Here is a 21,312-nt window from a genome sequence, read left to right on the forward strand (position 1 = left end):
TGTGTCACTTTTTTCCAGATATTGAAGAATGACTAAGCTTTAATTGTCAGGGTTGAAAATCGTTCGATATATTTGCCCATTCATTACCGTCAAGTCGATGGTTTGAGTGATTCATGGAGAAGACTTCCACCAAACGCAGCTGCTTCATTTCTATGGGAAGACCTTGGTAGACCAAAGTTGCTAGAACTGTTGGTAGATGGTTATGATCCACAAAAATCAGAGAAGTATAACATTGATGAAATAGCTGATCATCAAATGACCTGCGTCTCAAACGGATCTTCTAGAGCTCTGTGGGTTACCATTCTCAAACAAGAGAAAACAAACATTATCAGGATTAGTGATATGATCCCAGAAAATGAAACAGACCCAAATGTTTCTTCACCTTTATTGCAATTAGCTGGAAATGACTTTCCACACGAACAATCAAACACATCAACTTGTGAATTCCACGTAGTTGTTGAGCTTGCGGAACTTGGATTATCTATCGTCGATCATACTCCTGAAGAGATTTTGTACTTGTCCATGCAGAACCTTCTGCTGTCATATTCTACTGGATTAGATTCAGGAATTACCAGGTAAATTTGTGGTTGACGAATACGCCTGATGAAACAGCTTAAACTGATTAACTGGTCGGTGGCACATGTTAGTGTCACAAGGATATACTTTTTATGATTAACCTATGGAATTTTTCTTTGATATGCAGGTTCAAGCTGCGAATGCGTGGACTTCAAGTTGATAATCAATTGCCATTAACACCAATGGCTGTCCTCTTCAGGCCTCAGAGAGTTGCAGAAGAAACTGATCATATCATGAAATTTTCCATGACAGAGCAATCAAATGGTTCGCTGGACTTGTGTGTTTACCCTTATATTGGCTTCCAAGTAAGCAGTTCAATTTTGTAGTCAAGGATCTTTTTTCTTTTAAAGAATGTAAACACGAAATGTGTTGGCTTTTTATCTTCTATGCTTTCTAGTCCATTATTGCATTTTTTTTATGATAGGGACCTGAAAATTCAGCATTTCTGATAAATGTTCATGAGCCAATCATTTGGCGTCTTCATGGAATATTTCAACATGTAAACCTCAGTAGGTTGTCTGATACTCAGACTCATGCTGTTTCAATGGATCCAATCATTCAGATCAGGTGAACTGCCTGACATTTGTCTTGTCATTGTCTAATTCCCTACAACATGTGTCATCTGAATATTGTGCAATTATTGTTTCCTGAAATGAAGGGTCCTTAACATCTCTGAAGTGCGATTCAAAGTTTCAATGGCCATGTCACCATCTCAAAGACCGGTTGGTGTGCTAGGATTTTGGTCGTCCTTGATGACTGCACTGGGTAATACGGAGAATATGCCAGTAAGCCTCAAGTTCATCCTTGTCTTTGAGTTTGAGAGCTTTCCCATCTGTTTGTGATTTATTATATCTATTTTCTGGTTTAGAGAAAAACATATAGTTAGTGTACTATTCTCTTGGCAAGAGGTGCAGCATTCCGCAAGTACTAGAAGGCTGTGCCCACTATTGTTATACATGCTGAAAGAAAAAAAAAAATTATACTGCTTCAAGATGGTGATTAGGTGATATGACTTTTGAAAGTGGATGACAATTTTTTCCAAAAACAAAATTGGATGACAATGACTATGGATTAACATTTGCAAAAATAAAGGGAGCATAAATTGCATAAGAACTTCTTGTAAGGCAAATTGTAGTTGGACTGTAGAGGTACAAAGTAATTTTGCTTCCAATTGACCATGTTTTGAGATACTGTAATGAATATCAAGAAGTATTTAAGTGTCTATATATATATATATGTGTGTGTGTGTGTGTGTGTATGTCCAGTTAACTTGTACATGTAGGTCTAGACTTATGGAAACTTGTCTAATGACCCAAGCAAGGCTCGAGAGCAATTTATGTATTTTTTTTGTCTGCAAAAGTATCTAAGATTTTTCATATACAATAAAGAATCTTGGCATAATATTATCAACATTAAGGCCAGCCATTATGGATGAAAATAGTAATGTTAGATAATATTACCGTTACAAAATTAAAAATTAGTTAGATACATGTAGTAACTTGTGATGAGGTTTATTTCCATGTCCTGTTCCATCATCTGTAATCACATAAATTTGGTAGAAGGCTATAACACAAGAAAAGAAAAAATATTTTTTTAGGTAAACATTGTGAATATATCAGTTCTATGCTTGTGCAGTTCATGCCGTTTGTAATAGGAATTCAACAAGTTATTCGCTCTGTATCTTGCAGGTTAGGATAAACCAAAGATTTCAGGAACATGTGTGCTTGAGGCAAAGTATCCTGGTTGACAATGCAATTGCAAATATTAAGAAGGATCTTCTCAGCCAACCCCTTCAGTTGCTTTCTGGCGTTGACATATTGGGGAATGCAAGCAGTGCCCTTGGTCACATGAGTAAAGGTGTTGCAGCTCTATCCATGGATAAGAAATTCATTCAAAGTCGACAAAGACAGGTTTGTTTGGAATTATTAAATTGCTGATATTTTCATTTGCAAATTTCTTTTACAGTATGTGCTCTTTTATTTCTTTAAAAGATACACATGGAAACCTTGCGCCTTTCCTTTTTTATTTTCCAAAGTATCACTTTCTCTGACCAGGACTTTCCTGTGATTCATTAATTGTGAAGGAAAATAAAGGTGTTGAGGATATCGGTGATGTTATTAGAGAGGGCGGAGGTGCATTTGCAAAAGGATTATTCAGAGGTGTGACAGGTATTTTGACGAAACCGCTCGAAGGTGCGAAAGCTTCTGGGGTTGAGGGTTTCGTTCAGGGAGTTGGAAAAGGAATAATAGGGGCAGCTGCTCAACCAGTGAGTGGTGTTCTAGATCTTTTATCCAAAACCACTGAAGGTGCAAATGCTATGAGAATGAAGATTGCATCTGCTATTGCATCAGAAGATCAACTCCTCCGTAGGAGGCTGCCTCGAGTTATTAGCGGTGATAACTTGCTTCGACCTTATGATGAGTACAAAGCGCAAGGACAGGTATTTGTGTTATTGAAATGGGTCAACTTTTTATTAAGAAAATTTTGAAAAAATGATTGAAATGGGTCATTTTACATTTTACAAACATGCAAGGACATGTATTTCTGATTGATCTCTCCTATTACTCATTCCCATTGGTCAGTGGTTCCTGATGCAGCTGTAACTTAGGACTCTTAATCTTATTAGTGTCCAAACAGATAGTAAATAGGTGGTGAGTTATTTAACAAAATAAAGAAAAATTATTACAACAATATAGAGTAAGAACCCACCCGGTATAGCTTAAGTTTGGTAAGAGGTTAAGGTCTCAAGTTCAATTCCTACTAAAAGCACCTTCATTGAAGTGGGGATCATAACGTTGGATGTTGTGCTCTCTTTCTCCAAAGAGAAAAACTCGTTTCATAAAAGAAAGAAAACACAAGCATGAGACTTACAAATATCAATTCCTAATTTACTTTCTTAGCTCAAGGATACACTATTCTAGATGTCCAAGACATAATTTCTTTCTTTTTTTTTTCTCAATTTCTGACTCATGTTTTCTCCCACTTCTCAGGCAATATTGCAATTGGCTGAATCAGGATCATTTTTCAGCCAGGTTGATCTTTTCAAGGTGCGTGCAAAGTTTGCCTTGACAGATGCTTATGAAGACCATTTCCTACTCCCCAAAGGAAAAATCCTTATTGTGACTCACAGAAGGGTGCTACTGTTGCAGGTAACTCAATGAGCCTATTTGGAAAGATCTTATTGGAAAATTTTCGAAGTTCAAATTGAAAGTGATTTTTGTTTGGGATTTTTATTTTTATAATGATACATATTATAGTAATTTTTGTTGCTTCATTTTGTATACAAATTATTTTCGTGATCATGATCCGAAGTCTAGTATTGCCATCATGTAGTACGGATAATTTTCTTTCGATCATGATCAGATTATTGTGATTTTTGGCAAAACAATAACAAATGTAGAATTTCCAGAACGAGGTCAACTTGAATAAAAAATTGGTAACAAAACAAACCAATGGCATCAACAATGCATTATTTCTTTATTATATTGTCTGCTATCACTCCCTCTCTCAAACTGAAATTTTCTGTGTTTTTCCTTTTTTTGAAGCAAACATCCAATATTATCGGTCAGAGGAAGTTGAACCCTGCCCGAGATCCTTGTTTAGTAATGTGGGATGTTCTGTGGAATGACCTGGGAACAATGGAGTTAACGCATGGAAAGAAAGACCGCCCGAATACCCCGCCTACGCGACTTATTATCTATTTACGGAATAGGTCGGCTGAGACTAAGGATCAATCTCGTGTCATAAAATGCTCCCATGAGGAAAGAGATCAAGCTTTTGAGGCCTATTGTTCAATTGATCAAGCATTGAACACTTATGGCCCAAATCAATCAAAGGTTCGTAAATCATTACTTACACCCTCGGTTCTTTCACGCATTCATTTCAATACCTTCCATGTGAATCCGTATGTTATTCCAAATGCTTATTTGGCCATCTTAGGCTTCTCATTTCTTCCTGCATCCATTGTTTATGTCGCGTCAATCTCATATCCATCATATTAGGCTATAAAATTTTAAAATCTATATAGTATGCGGATTTATGTCGCAACAGATTTTGGCCACAAATTATTTTTGAACCACCACCATTTTATACAAACAGGCTAAGTTATCGGTTCACTAAAATCTTATGCCAAGGCTGGCACACATCTTTTAATATCCACTTGCTAACAGACAGCACACTTTAATAGCGGAATTATTTGTTAAATTTAGTGACAAGATATATCCCATCATCCCTTAAATTAAGCTTTTAAAGCATGTTAAACTCACCCACTTAAATTAAATCTTAAAGAGCTTGTTTGATCTTGGGTTTTTTGCAAATGAAGTGGGTTTTTTTCAAAAACAGAATTTATTTTATGGGTTATTTGGGAAATGACTAAAATGTTTTTTGTATTTAGAATTTCAAAATATTATATGTCAGTGTGTTTTGGTATGTGATTATTTGGATTAAATCCAAATAAATTATATATGAAACAAGCCCCAAGCTGTTAGGAAATGGGTGAAATGAGTGGTAACTATAATGTATTTATTTTCATTGGATCTAGGTAAAGCAAAGGAGGAAAGTAACAAAGCCATATTCACCTATCATAGAGACGAGCGGTTTGGAGGGAAAAGAAGGGTTCTCCATGTGGTCTCCACAGCAGATGCCTGACTCGGTTTCTCCGAGTTCATCCATTTAGCAGTAATATAACAGACCGACTCCAGAGTGGTTTTGGGTAAAACAAAAAAAATCCAAATTTATTTTAATTGCTTTCGGTTTTAGAATCCCCTTCCAAGAGCTGATTCAGAATTTTGCAAGTGCCATATTGGTCTGAAGGTGGTTTATTATGTCTTTGACCTATTTTTGCAATATTCGAGAATGCACAAGCAATGGATATAGATATCATCAATACATCTTAATCAAGATTGCACTGGATGGAAAGCTTCTATTAACATCTGGAGCTTTCTTCAGGTAAAACCAAAGCACTTTTTTTTGTTTTTCTTTTTTTAATCTTTTTACTTTGAATATGAAGTTGATTAAACAACACACTTTGTTCAGGTGCCATTGAATAGAAGAAACATGGCGTGGTGAATTGTCAACCAAACAAGGAAAATATTGTTTGTATATGTTTTAATGTGAATAATAATAATAGTACATATTTGGTTCGTTTTTTACATAGAGAATGACCCAAAAGAGTCACTTTACCTATTTTGACTCCTTTCCAAAATGCATAGCTTTTATACATCATAATAGCTTTTCAAAAAAATCTTTACAATGTGCAAATTGTTGTGTGTGTTCATCATCAAATGTTATTTTACCTTTAAAAGTGTGGAATTCATCCATATATATAATATTTTTACATTCTTAATGCTTTCTCTTATAATATGTTTGCAGTTGCTTGTTCAAAGTTTTGAATATTTCTTTTTCTAGTACATTCCAGAATATTGTTTAGTATCGGTTTCTTTTTTTAAATTTTGAGTTGACCTTATATGAACTCAAACAAATCTTTAAAGATAACCACTTGGAGCTTGTTTGATGATGTGGGTTATTTGAGATTTTTTGTTGGATTTTTTTGAAAAAGTAAGTCTTGATAAAAAAAAAAAAAAGATGGGATATGGGTTTTTAGTTGGATGAATTATTATATTAATGGTATTTTAGTATATTTTAATTTAATAGTTGTGTGCTTAGTTAAAAAAGAAATAAGATGTAATTGATGATTTTTTGGTAAAATAAAATTAATAAAGTTCAAACAGGAAACAAATATTGAGTTATTTTAGGTTTTAAAAAAAAATATATAACCAAAATATTTTAATTTTATTATTATTAAATTTAAAATATAAAAACACATTTTAATAATTTATTTTGATTAAATTTCAAATAATATTTTTTTAATAAAACACACACACATGTTTAAATAAATAAATCTCAAGCTCTTTCAAAGATAGCCGCCCATTGAGCTCAAAAGTCAATAATAATTTAATTTTTAATTTAAATTTTACAAATTCAAAATAGGCTTTTAAAAAATATTTGTAGTTTATACTTTTCATTTTTACAAATATTTTATTGTTTTTGAGAAGATGCGTAGAGTACGTGTATCCTGACATCATCATCCACCCATTTCAACATATATATCATCACAACTTCTTTATTGCAAGCTTTTGATGATGCTATTATTTTTGTCCAAAGACACATAATATAGTCACCTTTTCTTCTTTTTTTTATTAAAATCCCATTTTCTATTTTTTTTCTTATTTTGTTTTATTTAATTAAGATTTAATCTTTAGTTTTAGCTTTATACCAAATAAAGTCAGTTCATAAGTTAAGTTATTTAATTAACATGAAATACCACTTCAAATAACAAAGACTTTACTATTAGACTTACCACTTCAAATTTAGATTAGTATTGAAATTATATGAAATAAAATTGGGGTATGCTTCGCTCATAGATTAATCAATATATATGTGCCCCCATAAAATTATTGAAGTAAAAAAATATTTATAAATTCAAAAAAAAATTAAATTATTTATATATAAATTAAGTATAAAATTAATCTAATAAATAACATTAAAGAAATTAATAATTACAAATTAATTAAATAATTCATTTATTCAAAAGTATTTTTTAATTTATAAATATAAATTCAATTTAATTATGTAAAATTATATAAAATTATTAATCAAAATAATTTAAATTGTAAAATCACAAATTTACAATCATAAAAGTTTAACTAATTTATAAATTTAGACAAAATATATTCAGTTAAATTTCTTTAAAATTTTAAAATTTGATTCCTAATAACGGTTATTCGGTTTCAATTATTTAAATAATTTAATCTAATAAAAATATCTTTCAATCATTTTTTCATATGTCACATTACTCAGTTCATTAATTAAAATATTAAATATTTTTTATTTTAAATTATTATTTTTATTTTATTACTATATATTAATACCTTTCAATAAATAAAAAAATTCACATTCTCAAAACTATCCTAAATCATTATTTTTGTAAGTAACAAGTTTAGTGGAAAATCCATTGTTTTGGCCTAAACTTCCAACATATAATTTTCAAGAATTTCTAGTTTACTAGATTTATCTAGAATCATAATGATTTATTTTGGAAACAAAATTGGTTGAAGATTGAGACTATTGAAAATGATGCTTTAGATAATCAGTTTGAATACAACATAGAAAAGTCAAAATTTTGAACCCATTGAATCATGTTCTTTTATTAATACTTTTGATCTTTATTTGTATTTAACATAATTTTTCAGGGACCATATTGCTTAAATAAAAGCAACTTCCATTTTCTCAACAAGAAATCCACACTTTCTAATAAATAATCAATCTTTAAAGGTCGGTTCCACACTCTTTCTAAGAAATCACAAAGAAGAAGAAAGAAACAGCTATAAAGATCAATCAAAACCCTAAATTGTTGATTCAATTTGTGAATTTCTCAATACAAAGACGATGATAGTGGATCAAAACATAGTTGCTGAAGCGGAGATCTATTGTCAACCGAGCTCCATCTCTGTTCTCGATGTTCAATACATGCCTAAGGAGAGGCAAAGTCAGTCTTCTATTTTACGTGAATTTCAAGCTTCTGATTCCGTCTCTCTTGAAATCTCTGGCTCTGAAACGGTACGATTCTAAACTTCGTCTTCTCGCTTAAATTTCTGCTGATGAATTTTGAACTGTATTTGTTTTATGATAGAATTAACCTATTTAGTTTATGAACTCTCTTGAAATTGGGATAAATTGATTGACCTATCTTAATATCTGGTAGTTGACTGCTTTTCTTTTAGCTTGAGAGAAAAATAAAGTAAATATAAAGGTGCTTTCTCTGAAAGAAACTTTGGTGCTCTTGCTATTTTGGATATTATTTAGCTTTTTTCATGATTCCATAATTGGATCCTATCCCTTTAGAGTTTTGATTGTTAATGACAATCTAATCTCAGCTTCTTATACAATCAAATGGCTTAATTTGTTGATATTGGGACAAGAATCCAATGCTTTCTTTCATGATCAAATTACTTGGATTTTTTTTAGCTAGACTTGATTTTATTGAAATATTTATGTGGTAAATTATCCAACTTTGACAGATAACTCACGAGCCATTGATGAACTAAGTGAAGCACTTTCACTTTGCTCATTCAATCTTAAATCATTTCATGTTTTATCCTGAAAATCTTGGAAATTTGGTTCCAGTTACATCACCTCTATACCCATCTAGGGTAGGTCTTAAAAGTTTGATGGGACCAAATGCCCCTTGATTCAAGTGGGATGAGCTAACCATCCCATCCCTAGGGATTTTGGAAACAGTTCAATTGCTATTTGAGGCTCCTACTTGGGTTGTTTTTACCAATTGGGGCTTGGACTTAAATTGTGTCATATGGGACTTTAAATCATAATTTTAGTCCTTTGAGGTTTTTTCCAAACCAACGAACGCTTCCGTTTTCTTATTTTAACATAGTATTTTCATTTTCATAACTAATATACAACATTTGTAAAAAAAATTAGCAACCATCTATTTTTTCAAATTTTCAAATATTCTCACACATCACACCTTTTTTTATTGTATTTAAACTGAATTCGGTGACTTGAAACGCATATATCTCGAAAATATACTCAATTTAAAACACAAATACTTTCTTATTGGTAAAGTGGACACAAAGTTATGTCTTACAAAATAAATACAAAATCTATCTTTGTTCGAATTTTCTCAAAAAAAATCTTAGATCATACATTTTATTGTCCATTTGAGAAAATGTCTCAAATTGTTAAGATTTTGATAGTTCGAAAGCCCTATATGTGGCATAATTCAAAATTCGAGCCTCATTTGATAAAACCGATCCAAATTCGAGCCCCGAATAGTAATTTGACCATTTGGAAACATTTAAAGTTTTTGTTTCTCTATTTGGATTCGTTTTATTAAAAAAACATTGGTTTAGAAACTAAATTTAGGTTTTATTAAAAAAACATTGGTTTAGAAACTAAATTTAGTCCATGACAATGATAAATTCAGAAATATGCTTTTTTTTGCTCATGGATTGTATAAAGTTCTAGTCTTGACTTGCTCTATGGATGTAGTCTAATTTATATGCTCGTGTTCATTAGGACACCATAATGGAGCCTACCTCCACCAGCTTTCTTCCTAGTATTTGTTCAGGCAGCCACACGGAAATTGGATATCGAACATCAAACGAAGATGAACACATTCGGATGGACGATCTATCTTCTAGTATGGGCTATCTTTTCGGGTGCAAGCTTCCTAGTTCATTCTACGCAGTCTTCGACGGTCACGGAGGCTCAGATGCATCTACTTATCTAAAGGAGAATTCCATGAAGTTCTTTTTCGAAAATATAGACTTGCCGCAAACATGTCAAATCAACGAAGATTTTCTGAAAAAATTGGATGAATGTCATCGTAAAGCTTTTCTGTCAGCCGATCAAGCTTTATCTGACGAACGTGTTTCTCCTTCTTCATGTGGAACAACCGCATTGACTGCACTAATTCTAGGAAGACTTCTAATGGTCGCAAACGCAGGTGACAGTCGTGCCGTTCTCAGCAGAAAAGGCTTGGCCGTCCAGCTGTCACGAGATCATAGGCCAAATAATTCAGACGAAAGGGAAAGAGTGGAGGATTTAGGAGGGTCTGTTGAATTCGGTTACCTTAATGGTGAACTGGCGGTTACACGTTCTCTAGGCGATTGGTACTTGAAAACGACACCGTTTGGTTCATCATCATCTGCTCCTCTTACGGCAGAGCCAGAAATTCAACGGATCATGTTAAGGGAGGATGATGAGTTCTTAATCATGGGTTGCGATGGGATATGGGATGCAATGTCAAATCAGGATGCGGTTAGTTTGGTTCGATGGATGCTGAGGAGGAACGGTGGAGATCCAAAGCATTGTGCGCGAGAACTCGTGAAAGAAGCGTTACGAGTTAGTGGTAGCGATAATCTTACCGCAATTGTTGTTTGCTTCTCTTCCTCGGTGTGTTCTGAGCGACCGAGGTTTAGATTCTGTATTTCTGAAGAATCTAGGAATAAGTTGAGGAGCTTGCTAAACTGTAACTAAAAATCCTTGAAAACTAATTACCCTATATTGCATATTGAGTAAGTTTGTATATAATAATAATAAGACCTTCCCTTTCCTTACTATTACTATATTTCATGTTTATAAATTTGGAGATTTTGAGGGAGGCTCTATTACCATATTGAAACTCTTTTTACACATTATTTATAAGGAGAATAAAGTAAGTTTTTAGGTTTAATATTTTTATATATTTTTTTCTTTTCTTTTGAGAACCTTTGGTTTCGTTTTTTTTTCGGGTGCGACTAATTCTCGCGAGTTAAACACATATCTCGCAAATCTCATCAACCAATTTAATCCGATAAACGGAATCAACCAATTTAATCTGATAAACGAATTTGCTGTTTTACGACTGACGACCTGGGATAGGCTTCAGACATGAGGTGTCCACTTTCTTTTGTCAATAGGCTAGAAAATGGAATATATATTCTTCTTTTTTTGTGTGACCTTAGTGGTTTTCTTAATTAAAAAGTATTGATACTTAGTACTATAATATTGTTAAATTTTGTTATGGTATATTTTCTTCTCTTAGTTTTATTATTAGTGTTGAAATATAAATAAAATGAAGAAATGGAGATATAATCAACAAGACAATAAATTTGTGTCCTCAAAAGGGCTTGTGACAACACAACCTTACAAACAAAAATATAGATGAGATTCAAATTGAAATACAACCTTTCATGTAAGATGAGGTTTCACATTCACATAAAATAAAACCAATTACAAAACCCTTTTTTTTCATTAGTTCATTTTGGATTCTTTTGAAAGCATATTACCATCCATCAAGAAATAAAATGTAATTTAAATAAATATAGTTTAATACATTTTATTTGTAATAACATGACATCTGGATTTTAATATCAAGAGTTAAGGGGCATTATAGTAATATCTACTATCCAAAATTTTAATGTATCTCTTTTGTTATAATCCTCATTATTCTATATAAGTGGGACTTTATTTAATTAATTAAAAATAAGACATGTCAATCAAACAAGAAATTCTCTATCAAAATAAAACGTTTTTATCTTTACCTAAGGTAATAATTTTATTTTTAGTTTTTACCAATATTAAAAAAAAAAAAAACTGAATTGATTTTAAAATATTGTAAAAAATAATAAAAATGGTAAGTAAATTTATTGATATTTTTGAAAAAAATAAATAAATATTGAGTTTAGAATTATAATAATTATTAATATTTATATTAAGACAAAGCGTCTCTCTCTATTCTTCTATACCTATTTTTACCAGTCTTCTCTCTCTATCTCTCTCTCATCATTCGTCAATCGTAGAATCAAAGCGAAGATGGCAATGGCGAGCTTGGCCAGACGGAAGGCATCGCACCTTCTATCAAGAAACATCTTCAATTCCGATGTTTTGAGATATTCTTTCGCCAGAGGCTTTGCTTCTGGATCCGACGAGAACGACGTCGTCGTAATCGGCGGCGGTCCTGGAGGCTATGTTGCCGCTATCAAGGCCGCTCAGCTAGGTCTTAAGACTACCTGTATCGAGAAGCGTGGAACTCTCGGAGGAACCTGTCTTAACGTTGGTTGCATACCTTCCAAGGTTCGTTCTCTTTCTCTTTCTCGCATCTATTTAAAAAGTAAAACCTACTGTTTAATCTTCTTTTTGGATTTTGACTGGAATTTGTAATTGATTCTTTCGCTGTTATTTGCTGTTATTGTTAGATCTGGATATACGGAAGTCAGTTTTTCATAAGTTATTGTAGTGAATTGCATATGATAATCGTAGATTCGATATTTTATCAGATTTTGATTGATTCGTTGATTGATCTTAGTTATAATAAGTGGAGAAGAAAACAGTTAACATTAGATTCTTCTTCTTTTCGCTTGATAATCTATGATATGATTGATATGGAACTGGAAGTATAAATGTTCCTGAGAAATCATGATTTCTTTTACTAGATTTTGATTGATTGATCTTAGTTATAATAAGTGGAGAAAAAACAGTTGACGTTAGGTTCTTCTTCTTTTTACTTGATAATCTATGATGATTGAATTGAATTGAACTGAAAGTATAAATGTACCTGAGAAATCATTATTCTTTTTCACAAGTTCTTGTAGTGAATTTCATCTGATAATCGTAGATTCGATCCTTTTACTAGATTTTGATTGATTGATCTTAGTTATAATAAGTGGAAAAAAAACAGTTGACAATAGGTTCTTCTTCTTTTCACTTGATAATCTATGATGATTGAATTGAATTGAACTGAAAGTATAAATGTACCTGAGAAATCACTATTCTTTTTCACAAGTTCTTGTAGTGAATTTCATCTGATAATCGTAGATCCATTTACCAGATTTTGATTGATTGATTGATCTTAGTGATAATAAGTGGAGAAAAAACAGTTGACATTAGGTTCTTCTTCTTTTCACTTGATAATCTATGATGATTGAATTGAATTGAACTGAAAGTATAAATGTACCTGAGAAATCACGATTCCTCTTGACTGTTTGATTGTTTACCTGATTTATGTTTAGGCTCTTCTTCATTCCTCTCATATGTACCATGAAGCCACGCATTCCTTCGCCAATCATGGTGTTAAGTTTGCTTCAGTGGAGGTGGATTTGCCTGCTATGATGGCTCAGAAAGATAAAGCTGTTGCAGGTCTCACAAAGGGTATAGAAGGTCTCTTAAAGAAGAACAAAGTAACCTACGTCAAAGGATACGGGAAGTTCATATCTCCATCTGAAATCTCAGTTGAAACCACCGACGGGGAAACCACGATCGTTAAAGGCAAACACATAATCATCGCAACTGGCTCCGATGTCAAACCTCTCCCAGGAATCACCATCGACGAGAAAAAGGTCATCTCCTCCACCGGAGCTCTCGTCTTACCCGAAATCCCCAAAAAACTCATAGTCGTCGGAGCCGGTTACATCGGCCTCGAAATGGGCTCCGTTTGGAATCGCCTTGGTTCCGAGGTAACCGTTGTCGAATTTGCCGGTGAAATCGTGCCCTCCATGGACGGAGAAGTCCGAAAGCAATTCCAAAGATCCCTTGAGAAACAAAAGATGAAATTCATGCTCAAAACTAAGGTTGTATCGATCGATACCTCCGGAAATGGAGTTAAACTTACCCTAGAACCTTCCTCCGGCGGTGAACAAACCACCCTTGAAGCCGACGTCGTTCTAATTTCCGCTGGTAGAACTCCGTTCACCTCCGGGCTAGGTTTGGACAAGATCGGAGTCGAAACTGACAAGATTGGTCGGATTCCGGTGAACGAAAGATTTGCGACGAACATCCCCGGAGTTTACGCAATCGGTGACGTTATTCCCGGGCCGATGCTCGCCCACAAGGCAGAAGAAGACGGGGTTGCTTGTGTCGAGTTCATCGCGGGGAAACACGGTCACGTAGATTACGATCTAGTCCCCGGAGTGTGTTATACTCATCCGGAGGTGGCTTCGGTTGGGAAAACCGAGGAACAAGTGAAAGCGCTCGGGATTGAGTATCGTGTTGGGAAGTTCCCATTCCTGGCTAATAGCAGGGCAAAGGCAATTGACGATGCGGAAGGGATTGTTAAGATTTTGGCAGATAAAGAATCCGATAAGATATTGGGGGTGCATATAATGGCGCCAAATGCTGGAGAGATGATTCACGAGGCTTGTCTTGCATTGCAATATGGAGCGTCGAGCGAAGATATTGCGCGTACTTGCCATGCTCATCCGACTATGAGCGAGGCGTTGAAGGAAGCTGCAATGGCTACATATGACAAGCCTATTCATATGTAGATTGAAGGGTGGATTTGTTAATCTTCAATCTTATTTCTTATTCCATGCTTTCATAAAATTTCTTTTTATATTTTGACCATTTTGAATCTTTGATTATGTAATAACATCAACCTGAGAACGGAATATTATGCAATTTGAGAGATGCATGTAATTGTGGTTTCTCCAAACAATGTTGATACTTGATAGTGTTTGTCTGTCTTTTTAGATGAAGTTTAATTATTATGTGTCAAATCATTGAGCACATTTTTTTAAAGGTTAAACTTGTTTCATATTATCTATTTTGTTGCGAAGTTTTGCAAAGGAATGGTAAAACTTCGTGAAACTGTGACAATTTCGATCAAATAAAGACGATTGAAGGTGGTTACATCGATTAAACAAGCGTAGGTGAGACTCCAAGTATACTTTCTTTGAGCTGGATCCTCAGGACCACTTCAATCGATCATCATCGAATCTCAGTCATTGCCCGGGATGGTATAAGCCCTAGCCAGCCAGACACACAATCATAACAGAACTCAACAATTTTAAATATAGGACAAACAATCCACAAAGAATCACTTCATTGAGAAAAACGCTTAATTTGCCAAATTTATCGCCTAGTTGAGAATTCAGATGGAATCTAAAAGTAAATAATACTAGAGAAATATTGACAATATCATGGATGATCATCATCCTCTTGCATATCGCCTGATTTCCTTTTGCCAGCATGAGTAGCAAGACGAGCATCTCTTTCCCTTTCAAACTCTCTGTAATCTGCTCTTTGCAAGAAAGAAAGTTTATCGATATATTGATTTGAACTCTTCTTGTAAGTATCCAATTCATCTTCCACACCCTTGTGTTCTTCCTTGTATTCTCCCCAATCCTTTTTAGTTTTATCCAGCACACTAAGCTTCTGTTTCTTCTTAATCTGTTCAAGAACAGCATCCACAGCTGAAACTGGTCCTGAATTCACTTTCGCCTTTTCAGATGCTTCCTTTGAATTCGCATCTACAAGCTTCTTTATTTCTACATCTTGACCTGCAAAGTCCCTCACCTCCCTGATCTGTTCTCACGGAATGGATTAAGAAACGATTACATGAATGAATATTTCTTTATGAAATCCATATCAACATCAATTTAAAAAAATGAAAAGTTCATGTCCCAAATAGAGTAAACCATCAATCTATGTCTATAACAACCCTTAAGGTTTGGAAGCCCGAGGGTTATCACTAAATCTAATCAATTGAAGAGTCTTCCCATTGGGAAAACTAACCAGTCCCAATAGTGGGCACAATTGTTTCGAGATCTAAATTGAATAACCGTTTAACTAAGTTTTGTTTCTAAACCTGATCCTACAGGAAAACAAAATCTTATCATTCTTCAATTCCCCGTGATATATTGGGAACCAAATTGAAAAGCTAGGTCCACCTCAAAGATGACTACAATCTTCATCACTGCAGGACAATCTTATAAACAGGGACAAACAAATAACACCCAGAATAGTACAAATATGCTGAAAAAAATGAAAGAATGTTCTCACCTCAACTTTCCCCTTACTTGATGCAGAAGCCAAAGCAGATGCATCCTTAACTGCTGCAAGGGCAGCAGCAGCAAGCCTCTTCGCTTCATCACTCGTCTCATTCTGCGGCTGACTATGTTGCTTCCCTTTCTCAAACTGATTAGAACAACCCGTCTTCTTCTGTGCCAAGCCCAAATACGTCATCAAGCTCTGAAACAAAACAGAATCCATCAAATTCTTTATCGAAAGGTGAAACATTTTCGTCGTATTTGATGAATTAGTAAATCCTAACAGAGGAATTCTTCTGCGGAGAAACTTTTCGAGTATCCTTAGTCCCCGTTAAAACAGTCTTGTTTGATATAGCTCTAAGTGTCTTCTTCACAGATACTCCTTTATTCATCTTCTCCCACATTGCGTCAACACGAGCTTTCCTCTCTACATAATGAAACACATTCTATTATAGCTCATTGATCAAACTGACAATTAAATTAAACTTCATTTCATTCAGAAGTATACCATTTTCTTCAAGTGATTGTGTCTGTAACATGGAAGAATCAACACCATCAGTAGACTCAACAAGCTTCACATCTTTCATCTCTCCATTACCTAAAAAAAACATATTCCCATTGAACCTGTAAGCTACTAGGTAAAGAAAAAACATCCCAAGAAAGCTAAAAAATCTACATTTCGTGTTTATTTGCCTGTGATCTCCCTATGTGTAAAGAAGGATTCTTGAGCCCTAAAAACTAAGGTAAACATTAATTTACAGAAAGAGAATATCAGAAACGCGGATTGAGTGAGACTGAAGCAGGAAAAGCGGATAAAGAGCGAGTATTACCTGATGAGTCGATTAGATCAGTCGAAGAAGCCATGGAAGACGACATTCATCAATTAGAAAGACAACGCGAGCTCTGTTTTCTTTTATCTCTACACGATTTGGAAGACCAGCTGAGGGAGGGAGATCGATTGATATCGATATTAGGAGTTTTCTTTACTTTAATCGGGTCGGGCATTTTAGCTTAATGAAGAAGAAGATTTTATATTATTTGTTTAAATGAGTTATTATTATTATTAAATAATAATAAAGAGAAAGGATAGGACGAGGAAATATGAGAGAGAAAATGATTGATCTGAAATTATTTTTTTTTCCGGTGAATGAGGTTGTGTCATGTTATCTTTCGATCTATATAAAATATAGAATTTTCTTATATTAAAGTCTATTAAAGTGTTTAAGATAATAGACTCGTGGCATCAATGAATGGAGAATCACATCGTATCGCCGTCTTTCGCTCGCCGAAGAAAATAGACTTGTCAACTTAGTGAAGACCCTTATGCAAGTTACAAGTCAACCGGAGTCTGATGATAGTTTTATTCTGACTGGCTCCACGGATTTTAAGACTAGTGTTATCTACTATGCGACCATCCAAGGGACGCCAACTCGGTTCCCTAGTGTGGAAATCCAAAATCTCTTCTAAGATTTCATTTTTTTTTGCGTGGGAAGCAATTAATGAGGGAGTTTTAATAAATATTTTGAAAATCGTTTTGGGCATCAACCCGATTTTTTTAGCGAACTTCGGTCTGACCGATCTAATCGGTTGCACCACTATTTGGACCAGAATTTAATTTTTGTACAGGTTAAACCAATAAATAAAAAGGATTATTTGAAAGTAATAAATAACAATTGCGGAATATTATACCTCTACTTTCTTAATTTAACCATGGTTATTTTTTAACTTTTAATTTGATGTCTCTCTCCAAGAATCATCTTGTAGTCGGAGATTCCCGGTTTCATATTATCTCATCTTCCAGTGAAGGTAAGATGAAGGCTCAATCCTCAATTTCTTTTATTTGACTTCTCTTTTTGTCTATTACTGCTTAAATGTTTTATATCAATCATTTAACCTAAATTAAGAAAGGTAGAATTAATAGTTTTATTTAATGTTCAAATGTTACTTATGAATCTAAACAATTACGTTTTTTGTTTTATTCATCAAATTCATAAGGTTTTAATTATTTTTTTAAAAGTCAACTTTTATTAAAAAAACGCAAGATGCGTTCAAACGTTACAAAAGGGAAATAAAAAAAACAAAACAATAAAAAAGAAAACAACATAAGAATTTTAAATTTCAATAAGATCAAAATATTATCATCCCGTACAAGCCCCTCTTTTTCGGATTGAGGCGAACGCGTGTATCATAAATCCTTTGAGACGCTCGTATTCACAATTTTTTCCTTCGAAAACTCTTCTATTTCTTTCTTTCCAGATTGTCCACCACATGATGAGGATAATTGGTTTCCATTCGTCCGCAATTTTGTTGCTAGAACATAACTCAATCCATTTGACCTAAAAATCAGCAACTTTTGATGGTGTTTCCAGAAATCTACGATTTTTTATGGTGTATCCCATTGAAATTGAAGAAGGTTTTGCAGAAGAGCCCACATGCTCTTGGCAATGTCACGATGTAGAAGAATGTGATCAATGGATTCTTCACTCTTCAAACAAATGTTGCATCTTCTAGCGAGATAAAATCCTTTCTTTTTCAGCTTTTTAGTTGTCAAGACTCCTTCATTAATAGCTTCCTAACCTATTGGGTATTGGTTGGCCCAACATTGTGGCCCAATCTCTAGTAACCCACTTATTAGTCTTGACCTAATAATATAAATAGATACTACTCTCTTGGTGAAAGGTATATGTCAAATTCCTTTGTGGTGTTTGGATGCTAGAGAGGGTTTCCTCCTTTGTGTGAGATAGTGGTGCAACGGAATCGATAAACAAGAGAACTGAGTCAAACTTCAATCACATTCACACCCAACAATGGTATCAGAGCTAGGGTTTAGGGTTTGTAATTGGAGTTTGAGATTGGGTTGGAGGATATAAGTTATCTTCACCAATAAGCGTAGATCTGTCTTCTATTTCTTCTTTAATTCTCTTGCTTTTATTCTCTACTTCTGCTGCTACTGGAGGAAGAAGAAAGTCGTTGCAGCCTCTAGAGAAGAAGTCGTTGCTGTCATGTTCAACCGTTGTTGGTGTAGCGTTTGTCGCGACCGTTGAGAATCAAAGCCGTCGTCGTGCCGCTGCTGTGCCGCTGCCGTGCCGCTTCCGTGCCGCTTCCGTGCCGCTGTCGTGCCATTGTCGTGACGCTTCTGTGCCGCTGTCGTGCCGCTGTCGTGCCGCTGCTGAGAAGACGAGGCAGCAAATCCCCAAGCGGGGTGGGTAAGTCGAAACTTTTTTTGAGTTTCGCAAAGTATCATAGTTTGAACCCTCCTATTAATTTCTGCCAATTGATTGTTGATTACTTTTAATTTGTTTGATAGCATGTCTGGTGTTAATCAATATAGTATGGTTTCGTTTGACGGAAAAACTGATTTTAGGGAAGTCATGCATGTGAGGGGTATATCTCAGGGTAGGTCTAGTGCCCAAAAGTGTTATAATTATCATGAGTCTGGTCATTTTATCAAGGACTGTCCTAAGCCTAAGAGAAATCAGCATGTTGAAAATGTTAATGTGGCTGTTTGTGAGGGCAATATGGGTGATATTTTTATGATTAATAATCTATGTGATTATGCTAGCTTTAACTATGTGTTATCTGATTCTTTGTGCAAATTTGATTGGATAGTTGACTCTAGTTGTACTTTTCATGTGACTCTATTTAGAGATTTGTTTTCTAACTATAAAGAGATTGAACATGGTTTTGTGTCTATGACAAATTCGAAAAATTGCAAGGTGTTAAGATTAGGTGATGTATGCCTAAGGTTTCTTGTGGTTCTGTGTTTACTTTGAAGAATGTGAGGCATGTTCCTGATTTGCGTTATAATTTGTTGTCTTGTGCATCTCTTGAAAATGATGGTTTGGAGGGAAAGTGGGGGAAAAGTGTTATGAAAATTTTGACGTGGGTCTCTTGTTATCTTTACTGCTAAAAAGATGAACAATTTGTATGTGTGTCATGCTGAGACTGCTTATGACTCTGTGAACTCTGTGATTGGTGATAAATCTATTCTTTGGCATAATAGATTAGGTCACATGAGTAACAAATGTCTAGAAATTTTGCATAAAGGTGGTCACTTTGGTAGTGATAAATTGTCCCTCATCCCCTTCTGTGAATCATGTGTGCTAGGAAAACAACATAAGGTGAGTTTTCCCCTCTCCTCTTACCCAAATATGTCTAAGTGTACTGATATCCTTGAATGTTTACATGCTGATGTGTGGGGTCCTTCTAGTGTTTGGAACCAATATTTTTTGTCCATCATTGATGATTATTCTAGGAAAGTTTGGGTGTTACTTTTGAAACATAAGTCTGATGTTTTTGAAAAGTTTAAGGAGTGGAAAATTTTGATTGAGAATCAAACAGGTAAGAGAATCAAAACTCTTAGGACAGATAATGGTCTTGAATTCTATAATAAACAGATGAATGAGTTATGTGTTACCAGGGGTATTAAAAGATATAGGTCTGTGCCGTACACACTACAGCAGAATGGTGTTGCTGAGAGGATGAATATGACACTTCTAGAGAGGGTGAGAGCTATGTTAGGGTCATCTGGGTTGTCTAAGAAATTTAGGGGGGATGCTTTGCATACTGTTGCTTATTTAATAAATAGGTCCCCTAGTATTTATTAGGAGGGAAATGTCCTAAATCTGTGTTTTCAGGTAAACCTCTTGATTTGAGCAACTTGAAAGTTTTTGGTTGTGTTGGTTATGTGCATCAGAAGGTTGACAAGTTGGAGCCTAGGTCCAAGAAATGTGTGTTCTTAGGCTACCCTGAAGGGGTAAAAGGTTATAGGCTTTGGGATAAGAGTGAACTTGGACTTAGGATTGTGATAAGTAGAGATGTTGTCTTTAATGAGAATTATTTTCCTTGTTTGTCTATGTCCCCCACTCCTGTTAATGATGCTCCTAATAAGGTGGAGCATGTGCCTGTAGTTTTTAATCAACCTGCTGAACATGATGTGAATGTTCTCAATGAGGTGGAACATGATAATGTGCATGATATTGATGATTTGCATGATTCAAATATTTTGTCTGATTCACATGATTTTCTTGATAATTTGAATGATTCAAATGTGTTGTCTAATTCACATGATTTGTCTGATGATTTGCATGACTATTAACTTGCTAGGGATATAAGTAGAAGAAATTTTAAAATGCCTGCTAGATTTAGGGATGATAATTTGAATGATTGCAATATGTCTGAATTTGTTTTTAACATGTTTGAATCCTGTAATGAGCCTAACTCTTACAAAGAAGCTTTGAGGTCTAAGTTTTCTACTGAATGGATTGTTGATATGAATAATGAGATGAATTCCCTAAGAATCAATGATACTTGGAAACTTGTTCCTAAACCTCATAATTGCTCATTCGTTGATTGCAAATGGTTGTATATAAGGTGAAGCAAGAGTCTGAAAAAGTTAGATTCAAGGCTAGGT

At 34.4% G+C, this 21,312-nt stretch overlaps 4 protein-coding genes across 4 annotated transcripts in view; 3 read left to right on the forward strand and 1 right to left on the reverse strand.

Moving 5' to 3' along the window:
- The window catches only part of LOC124940662, a 47,759-nt gene extending 41,838 nt beyond the window's left edge, over window positions 1-5,921 (forward strand). Inside the window, exons 54-63 of the mRNA XM_047481197.1 lie at window positions 51-575; window positions 704-881; window positions 1,001-1,143; window positions 1,235-1,361; window positions 2,265-2,486; window positions 2,660-3,016; window positions 3,567-3,725; window positions 4,122-4,412; window positions 5,117-5,523; window positions 5,611-5,921. Of these exons, the coding sequence (XP_047337153.1) occupies window positions 51-575; window positions 704-881; window positions 1,001-1,143; window positions 1,235-1,361; window positions 2,265-2,486; window positions 2,660-3,016; window positions 3,567-3,725; window positions 4,122-4,412; window positions 5,117-5,251 (2,137 nt within the window). The 3' untranslated portion in view covers window positions 5,252-5,523; window positions 5,611-5,921. The remainder of the gene's footprint in view (window positions 1-50; window positions 576-703; window positions 882-1,000; window positions 1,144-1,234; window positions 1,362-2,264; window positions 2,487-2,659; window positions 3,017-3,566; window positions 3,726-4,121; window positions 4,413-5,116; window positions 5,524-5,610) is intronic.
- Window positions 5,922-7,907: 1,986 nt separating this feature from the next.
- LOC124919746 (probable protein phosphatase 2C 43) lies at window positions 7,908-10,685 on the forward strand. The gene is made up of 2 exons (XM_047460071.1): window positions 7,908-8,193; window positions 9,670-10,685. Exons 1-2 carry the CDS (start codon window positions 8,023-8,025, stop codon window positions 10,630-10,632), a joined length of 1,134 nt encoding a protein of 377 aa, XP_047316027.1. The 5' UTR covers window positions 7,908-8,022; the 3' UTR covers window positions 10,633-10,685.
- A 1,191-nt stretch (window positions 10,686-11,876) lies between these two features.
- Window positions 11,877-14,600, forward strand: LOC124919030 (dihydrolipoyl dehydrogenase, mitochondrial). Its single transcript, XM_047459145.1, has 2 exons — window positions 11,877-12,210; window positions 13,146-14,600. The coding sequence occupies exons 1-2, from the start codon at window positions 11,950-11,952 to the stop codon at window positions 14,394-14,396; spliced, it is 1,512 nt and encodes a 503-aa protein (XP_047315101.1). The 5' UTR covers window positions 11,877-11,949; the 3' UTR covers window positions 14,397-14,600.
- Window positions 14,601-14,924: 324 nt separating this feature from the next.
- Window positions 14,925-16,885, reverse strand: LOC124920900 (craniofacial development protein 1). Its single transcript, XM_047461479.1, has 5 exons — window positions 16,730-16,885; window positions 16,408-16,497; window positions 16,184-16,326; window positions 15,913-16,101; window positions 14,925-15,435 (listed from the first exon to the last, which is right to left on the reverse strand). The coding sequence occupies exons 1-5, from the start codon at window positions 16,773-16,775 to the stop codon at window positions 15,049-15,051; spliced, it is 855 nt and encodes a 284-aa protein (XP_047317435.1). The 5' UTR covers window positions 16,776-16,885; the 3' UTR covers window positions 14,925-15,048.
- Between the last annotated feature and the right edge of the window lie 4,427 nt (window positions 16,886-21,312).

This window comes from Impatiens glandulifera, chromosome 1 (genome assembly GCF_907164915.1).
Source record: "Impatiens glandulifera chromosome 1, dImpGla2.1, whole genome shotgun sequence".
NCBI lineage: Eukaryota > Viridiplantae > Streptophyta > Magnoliopsida > Ericales > Balsaminaceae > Impatiens > Impatiens glandulifera.